This window comes from Etheostoma spectabile, chromosome 14 (genome assembly GCF_008692095.1).
Source record: "Etheostoma spectabile isolate EspeVRDwgs_2016 chromosome 14, UIUC_Espe_1.0, whole genome shotgun sequence".
NCBI classification, from domain to species: domain Eukaryota; kingdom Metazoa; phylum Chordata; class Actinopteri; order Perciformes; family Percidae; genus Etheostoma; species Etheostoma spectabile.
The window spans coordinates 14,885,811-14,894,575 of record NC_045746.1 but is presented as its reverse complement, the minus strand read 5'-3'; the positions used below and the strand labels follow the sequence as shown (position 1 = coordinate 14,894,575).

The window sequence follows — 8,765 nt, the reverse complement described above, 5'->3', positions numbered from 1 at the left end:
GACAGGGTTTCCTAGGCTCTGAGACCACACACAGGCTTATACACTGATTTCTTGACTCTTCTGAAGCCCACTAGAAGTGATGTCAGAATGTATTAACAGCAACTCTCTCATGAATTTTCTCATGTTGCCTTAATTTCTTATCTTATCAATTAAGAAAAAGCACCTGAAAATCATTGACCTAAATTTAAAGTTAGAGCACCTTAAGTATACTTTGTTTCTGTGCAAACAAACACAACACACTGTACAGGCCCAAAGAAATAATGGGACTCACCTGCAAGTAGTATCTCCTGTAGACACAATCAGGTGATAGTACGAAAGCTGGGAAGTGTAGAATCCATTTGTTGCAGTGCTTCCAGTACTTCAGTGTATGCACATGTAACCACTTCTGCTCTGTCACCATCTGCTCTTATGGGGATTTGACTGATGACCTCGCTGTCTTCAAACAGGATTAACTAAAGACGTAAGAGTTTATCTCATTAACCTGAGAGCAGAGCCAGAGAAACAGGGGCTTGTTGGCATTTGATCTCTGAAAATAGTTTGTATAAACTTGAAGTTTACAGTTGGGAGATGGACTTCAAATAGGCTGGTTGGTCTTAGTCCAAAAGTCATATTTCCAATTTCAGTTCAGCACATGTATAATGAGTGTTTAAGAACAGTAACAGCTGATGAGATCAGTTGGTGACAGATGGAGCATCAACAGGCTGAGTAGATGGAAGGTAGGTGACACTTCTGTGAAGCAGAGGATTTTTTTTCTTGTCCCCAAATTCATGAAGCTGCCCATTGACTGAAAACATTTAGCAACTGGGTTACAGTCACTTGTTAATATATATTTCAAAACTACGGACTTCAATTTTATATTTGCAAATGTCTTATTTACCACAAAGATACAGTGATGCAAGCCAAACAACAATCTTATATTAATAATTATATCTGCTCATAAATGATATAATTTCTTCTATGGCCATAGTGGGCAAGAGACCCAAGTGACCCAGACCATCAACCTCCAGGGTCCCAACATTTCTCTGTTGAATTAGTCACACTTTAAACCAAGTGGTAGTAGTCAGAAATTATTTGTAGTCTTGAGTCTTGTGTACTGGGGTCCTTTGTTAATATCAGATTTTGAGGCCCCAAACCCCATTATATTTTTAGTCTAAGGAAAACAATTTATTCATAGGAAAAAAGTGGATGAGGTTAATAAAGCAACGGTACATTACCGACAGATGGGGAAGCTTTGGTAACAAAGCATTGATAGACCTGTTGCAGGCCAGCAGACCTCCTGTGTTTCCCTCGCTTTCTGCCTTGACAAGGTGACAGCTGAGCTTCGGTTTAGGAAGGAAATGAGAGATTAGTTTCCAAAAGAAATTAACTAACAAGAAATGAAAGGTAATAGGAAGCTTACAATACCTGTACATGATGACCACCAAGAGGACTTACCAACAAAAGCAAAAGTAGTTTCAGAAATAAAACTAATAGTTAGATGCCCTTCAAGCATTGGGTGGGGGTGGGGGAGGGGGAGGGGGGGGACCCATTTTGGATTCAAAATCAGCATGTGAACCTCTAAACCCAGTGGTATACTGGTCTGCACACCTGAGCTAATTTCTAGAAAAACAATGAAGTGACAACTTTCTAAGCTTGTCACTTTGGCAATACAAGTTAACTAATATGTTAATTTCCTGCAGCAATATATTTATCTTTATACATTTTAAAGACTAGTTAATGAGTTCACCTTAAATAAAAACAACGTAGACACCACGTTCAATCTTCACTTACACATTTCAGACACGTCTGACTGTATGCACATCATCCAGCATTGGCATTAGTCGGTGAGGTAAGAGATGGACTCGGACACAGTGATGGTATTTAAAGACAAAACGCCTCCCTGGCCTGAACCGATACTGAGAGCACCATAAGCCTTTGGTAAGGAGGACTTAACTTTAATTCTACACAATCTTACATATATACAGTTTTATACGCTTTAATTTCATACAAAAAAAAACAAGTCATATACAGGTGGGGGGTGGGGACTATGACCTATTGGAACTCAAAATAAATACAAACAGGAGTTGTGTGTGGCTCATTGGAAACCACTTTGAGCTGTGTGCTTAATCTCAACAGAGACTTTGGGTCCGACCAAACCACACATGGGAAAGGCAGTGTATGTTTTTTTTGGGCTTAAAAATATGCAAGAATGTTCCCATGACTAATGCTGAACTACTAAGAAGTCACTGAGCAAAACATTAATATGAATGTCAGACTCTCTCTCGCTCTCTCACACACACACACACACACACACACACACACACACACACACACACACACACACACACACACACACACACACACACACACACACACACACACACACACACACACACACACACACACACACACACACACACACACACACACACACACACACACGTGTTTGTTACGTTATGCAGTGTGTGTAGTGTCCATCTTCATCATCATCTCCTTGGCAAAAACTAGCTGACCTAATAGACCCCAAGTTTAAGGGCAAAAATCTCTTTGAGGGAACTCTTTTTTTTTTTAAACGAAAAAACAAAACATGAAAAATGATATGCAACACAAGTGCTCACTTAACAAAAACTTGAAACTGCTGGAGATTCTTGCAATTACAAAAGAAATATGATATTCAATTTGAATAATTTGGTGTTAACATAATAAAATATCTTGCATGTCTCCATGTTTAGAATTATGTGGGTGAGGACTTGTGCTGCATATACAGCTTTATCTCCTTTTTTCCCTTTCCTTGACTTCAGAATTGGAAGACATCTCTTCTCTAAAACTGAGTTTTTGTGTAACCGGTTTTGTAGTACTTATTTCCTTATAAAAAGGGGAATTCATTTTTTTTACATGCTGATGAAAATAATAGACGGACGGACGGAAAGGAAGCAGGTAGTTCAGAAGTCAAAGGAAGACAGGAGCTGCATACAGGGCTACTTTGGGAACAAACAATCTTACATTTACGATGTTTGTCCACTACTGCTGTGGTAGCTAGAAAATAAGTCTTTCCAACTCTTTTCCTGTCTTTTGTGGGTATTTTGGTCTCTGCTGCAAAAACATGCCTCTTGTGGCTGCAGAGATGGATGTCCGAGGGGTAGGATGGAGGACCAAGAAGTTAAGGTGTCCATGCTTTGACAAACGACAGAAAACATCCAAAGCCCCGATTAATTTAACAGTTCACCTGCTCCACATATAAAAAGACTTGATCTTCTCTGTCATTAAGTCTTTGGAGGCTCATAGGTCACCGGCTGATGTCGCGGTTGCCCTCCCAGTTCTTGCTGCTCCCTGCCTCGCTAATTGCTCCATTCTCAAAGAACGGGTGTTTGAGGGAGTCAGCCAGAACGAGCCTCTTTGAGGGCTCATACTCCAACATGCTTTCAATAAGGTCAAACAGCTGGTGGTGCTCCTCCGCCTCTGAAAGCAAGTACCGCTGATAGGGGGAAAAGAAAAAAGAAAAATTAAGAGAATACCGAAAGACTGTCAAGAGAACTGCACTGTTTTCTTTTTAGTTCTTCCTTTTCCACTCCCCATCCACCCATCTTACCCGCAAGGGTTTGCAGTTTTCTCTGACGTATTTCCCTGCTGAGGAGCTTTCGTCCCAGTCCAGACGGCCACGATAGAAATACTTCTGCTTCCTGAGAGGATACAAAGCTCAGTGTAAGCAGTGTTTTTAGTGTGTGCATGTTGTTTTTCACTTTTCTCACTTTGGTGTGTTTCTGTGTTCTCTCACCTCGTTTTACGAATCATCCTAGAGGGCACTGGTCCCAGGATTCTCTCCATCATTGCCAAATGCTCCCTGTTGTCATGAGTCTAAAAGAAAAACGAGTTACACAACCATGATTCAGGTCAAGTTATTGATATCAAAGTAGAAAAGTCCTTAAAGCCCTAAAGTGGTCGTTCAGTAACTGGCCTAAAATTCTAATTTGAATGAGGTCTAACTGAGGTCAAGGTCTTGGCAGCAGCGGGGTGCCATTGTACCTGAAACAAGGTGAAGCCCAGGTAGTACTCAAACAGGATACAGCCAATGCTCCAAACGTCACAGGGATGGCTCCAGCCCAGCTCTGCAAGACAAAAACATGTATTGAATAAATGTATGTGGAGACTACTCCAGGCTGCATGTAACGCTTGCTGACATCACACAAAATTAATTTAATGACTCAGCATTTGAGCTACATAGTTTCAGGCATAAATACCATGTGCTTTCAAGAAGAGATTAGAACCTAGGACAATAATTCATAGATTAAAACAAGTGTGTTAATTGGAACGCCTCTCATTAACTGGCCCTTGATCTCGACACTGACGTGCAGTTGTACTGCTAATATGTGAATCCGCCAAATCAGGAGAGGAGGCCCATCACCTTATCTCCTGCTGAACAAGGCCCCTTAAAATGCTTTTCAACAGAGGAATGTTGAGCTGTGCTTTTTTTTAACAGGTAGAATGTAGCCTGCGTGTAGAAGAACTAAAGCTAAGTAGGAAGAACTGACTTGTGCCGACTAAAACAGACAGGTGTTCATCTCCAAACCAGATTCTCTGTTGAGTGTCAGGACCTATTTTTATTTGAACTGTGATAGTTTGAAATATTCCTAAAATCCTATAGACATTCTCACCTAGTATGACCTCGGGAGCACGGTAATGCCGTGTGGACACAATGGTGCTGTGGTGCTCGTGGTCAAAAGTGGCACTGCCAAAGTCCACCACACGTACTGCCGTGCTCTTAACCGTCCGCTCTTCTCGCTTCTGCAAGGAAGAAAACAAGGTTGTTTTTTATAGCTTTGATGGACTTTCCTACAAAGTATTATGTTAATAGTGTCTGTAAGTAGTAGCAGTTTTTTGTGTGTTTTTTTTTTCTTCCCAAACAACAGCTGTGGGTATTTCATATTTATTTGTGAAACATCTAAGCAATATTTACTGGCAACAAGAAAGATTTTTCACCTTTTTCCATTATATTAACTTTTTTCACATAGAAACTTTTAAAGATTAATGGGCTTTTCCACCTTTACTTGATAGTACAGCTAGGTGAGAGAGGGGAGAGAGAAGGGCAAGACATGCAGGAAATCGTCACAGGTTGGATTCGAACCCTTGACTTCTGCGTCGAAGCATAAACTTCTCAGTATGTGTGCCTGCTCTACCTACTGAGCCAACCCAGCCACATTTAGCACTTTTTAAAACAGACAAATACAATAGAACAACAGAAAGCCAACCAGTAAGACCAGAGTCATTCTACTGCATCTTACCTTCTCTACATTGAAGGACATTGTGAAGTCGGAGTTGACAAATAGGATGTTTTCAGGCTTCAGGTCTGTGTGTGTCAGCTTACTGTCATGGAGATCTATTGAGAGAGAAACACATGAGTAAATTGGTTATTTAGTCTTCATTTTGCCAGTAAATGAACACAATGCATCTTCTAATTACACAGAATGCTGATCTAAATTACTTCAGATTAAATGAGACAATTAATGCAGAGTATGATGATGATGATGATGATGATGATGATGATGAATAAGTAAGTTGTAATATTAATAAAAAAGGTGAAATAGTACAAATCTACAGAATACATATACAGTAGATCCTAGGGGTGGGAATCTCTGGGCACCTCACAATTTGATTCCGATTCAGAGGACAACAATTCGATTCTAAACCAATTATTGGTGCAACAATTTTTTATGTACAATTCCATGCTTGATTTTTAAAAATATACAAAAATTAGAGTTTGTTAGATTTTGACTTGTACAGTATTCATCACACACAAGTTTTAATGAAATGTTTTGTCTGCGATTTTTTTTTACATTCCATGCTTAAGCCTTAAACATGCTTGTGAAAGTCACTTTCTCTCACAGTAATCTTCCATGTCAGAGTCATGTTTAAAGGTGGAAAATTGGCTTCTTAGAACATGAAATATGAGGTGGTCAGACGTAATATGATAAAGTAGATAAATAGCTTATATGTGTAGTGGTTTATGTATGTCTTATTAGATCATGTGTATAAATAGAATTTAATTTTATTCTTCTTTTGGACATTTTTTTGTTTTTTTTTCTGCACCAAACCCAAAGTTGTTGTCCATTATCCCATCCTCTTTCAGTCACTCTGTTTTCTGATTTGTACATGTCTGGAGACAGTAACTTTTAAATAAAATAAAAAAATCAACCCACTTGGTTTTTTCTTTTTTTAAATAATGGATTATTAACTTATCAGAATCGAGCATTGAATCGTTCAAGAGAGAGCCGCATCTTAGAATCAATTATTTTTCCCACCCCTAGTAGATACTAACATTTGAGACTGTAAATTTGGATAAAAAGACCCTGCTAGGAATTCTACATGGCGGAATCATTAATAAAGACACTCCTCTGCCTGGCCTTTGGTGCTATAATGCCCTCATGTGGCTAAAGGCTGTCTACCAAAAACAACAGAGGCTTTCAGTCCAGCCACTCAATTTGAAGGCAACTGATGAAGACATCAGTCAGTGAGAGTGTGTTTGTTGGAAAACTACTTATTTTATAAAAGGTGTATCTTACCTTAGGGACATTAAGACAAAAACTATGACAAAAACATACAAGTTTTGAGAGTCTCTGTCTACATGCTACGTGAACATGCTAAATTGGTTGCTTTTACTTGTTAGCAATATGTTGAGATTAATATTTACATGTCTTTTGACGGAGGCTATCTGCAGGAGGGCAGGTGGTATTTAGGTGTGTTTGAGTTATCGTTAAAGTTTATAATATCATGAAGTTGCACCCTGAGTTCACGATATAAATCTCTCATAATCATTCATTCATCATTGGCATCTTAAATTTAATGACAGTTGCATTTTGTTGCATTCTTTATATCAAGTTTATTTTGTACTAAAACCAAACAAAGGACATTAAAAAAACAACACTTACACTTCACAGCTAGACAGATTTGGTAGGCCATATGTCTGACTTGACCAATTGAGTAGGGCAGGTAGTTGTTTTCCTTTAGAAAGTCAAAGGTGCTGAGAGCTAGCAGCTCAAAGGAGATACACATGTGACCGTGGTAGTCGAACCAGTCATACATCTGTACACACAGGCTGCAAGATAAACAGGATACAGGTTTGAGAGTGATGTGGTACATCCTTTAGCTTCAGCTAAATCCAATATTTTTAGAGAGTAATGTAGCACAACATTTCTTGGTAACTGTTCAAAGCTCCCAGGTTTTTATCAAACATGAACAAAACAGTGTAGTTGACACTTTATGCCAGTATTGGTGATATTTTAGGTTCATCGCCCAGCTGATAAGGAAAATGGTGTTGGTGTGTTACTTATGGGTAAGAAGTTAATTTAAATGCAGTGCCACAATACTTAGTCAGAACTCACAATTTGTTATCAGGGTCCTTTTCATTGATCTTCTCTAGTACATTTATCTCCAGGCGAGCTGCTTCCTTGTACTTCTCCACATTTTTGATAATTTTCAGAGCAACATGGGCTCCTCCCCTGTAAAACATAAGATAGTATGAAGCCAAAATCAAGGGATATACACAAAGCATGCATTACATTTGTATGTAAACCTCACTTCGGGGACTAGATATCCTAGAAAAGGGCCTGACTGAATTGAGGACACAAAAGTGACATTATGTAAATTTACAGTAATAACACAACACTCAATAATATGCAGCAAAGTCTCTGATATCAATGCCAGTCATATGGTGGAGATATGAGAAGTCCCTCCTTGCAATAAGCATATTATCAATGCAAGTTCAGTAAGTGTCACTTTTTAAGGCCCTGACCATGAAAATAAACTTGCTTGATGATTGATTTCTAGCATAATCACAAGACAATAAATCTTCCATTATGAATCTAACAGGAAGAGGGCACACAGTCAAATGAGGCTAAGATACAGCAAAGCTAACTCCCCTGCAGGAGGCTGCACCATGTTATCAATATACACAGCAGGGGAAAAACAGAACCTTTGAAGCTGTGGACAATCTGAGGTTTTTAAAACAGCCACAAAACAACAGTAGTAACCCAATAGTAAAAGGTGGATGTTAACTACTCTTGTCCTAGTCTCATTTGGCTCAAATCTAACCCCTGAGAGGCATGACACACACACTTGTTTCTAAAAATCAAACAAGAGTGAGCATTGGACAGCGGTTTTTCTTCCAGAGTTAACCAATACATACCTGCGATGGTCAATGCACTGCATCACCCTCCCAAAAGTGCCTTCCCCCAAAGTGCTGACAATCTCATCTGCAACACAACACAGAAAGAAAAGGAAGAGAGAGAGGGAGGGCAGGGAAAGAAAGAACAGAAGCATTAGACATGTGGACTTAAGCAGGAATACATACTGCAAAGGTTCAGACAGGCGTATCAATTCTAGCGCCCATCCCCTTTTTCAAATGGCTGCCTATTTAATCTGGCAGAAACACTTTGATGTAATCTATGATAATTAAAAACATAGCACTATAATACATGTGAAGAAAACAAGGGAGCAAATGTTATGCCATCCCTTTCTTTGATGACCAATTTGCAGCCATCGAAAATAATGTCACACCCTTTTCAAGATGTGGCTGTCTTTGCCCAAAAGGACACAGGAGTATTGTGTAAAACTGAAAAAAATGATTAGTTTTTCTTCTAAATATCGCAGGACCCTGAAAATGACAAACATGTTAATCTAAGTGTCTAAAGGTGTGTTGGTTGTTCTAGGAACATATTCAGTAAGTAATGTGCATGTAAGACGTCTACTAAAAAAAGAAAAGAAAATCCCTGAAACCCTCATGGCAGAAAAAA

General features: G+C 39.0%; 1 protein-coding gene across 3 annotated transcripts in view; it reads right to left on the bottom strand.

Annotated features, from left to right (window-relative positions):
• Nucleotides 1-1,918: 1,918 nt before the first annotated feature.
• clk2a (CDC-like kinase 2a) overlaps nucleotides 1,919-8,765 on the bottom strand; it is a 21,634-nt gene continuing 14,787 nt past the window's right edge. For all 3 annotated transcript variants that reach the window (XM_032535200.1, XM_032535199.1, XM_032535201.1), the window contains 9 exons: nucleotides 8,159-8,225; nucleotides 7,356-7,472; nucleotides 6,903-7,069; nucleotides 5,259-5,353; nucleotides 4,632-4,761; nucleotides 4,003-4,085; nucleotides 3,755-3,834; nucleotides 3,569-3,659; nucleotides 1,919-3,454 (listed from right to left, as the gene is read on the bottom strand). In XM_032535200.1, the coding sequence (XP_032391091.1) occupies nucleotides 3,266-3,454; nucleotides 3,569-3,659; nucleotides 3,755-3,834; nucleotides 4,003-4,085; nucleotides 4,632-4,761; nucleotides 5,259-5,353; nucleotides 6,903-7,069; nucleotides 7,356-7,472; nucleotides 8,159-8,181 (975 nt within the window). In that variant the 5' untranslated portion in view covers nucleotides 8,182-8,225 and the 3' untranslated portion in view covers nucleotides 1,919-3,265. The remainder of the gene's footprint in view (nucleotides 3,455-3,568; nucleotides 3,660-3,754; nucleotides 3,835-4,002; nucleotides 4,086-4,631; nucleotides 4,762-5,258; nucleotides 5,354-6,902; nucleotides 7,070-7,355; nucleotides 7,473-8,158; nucleotides 8,226-8,765) is intronic.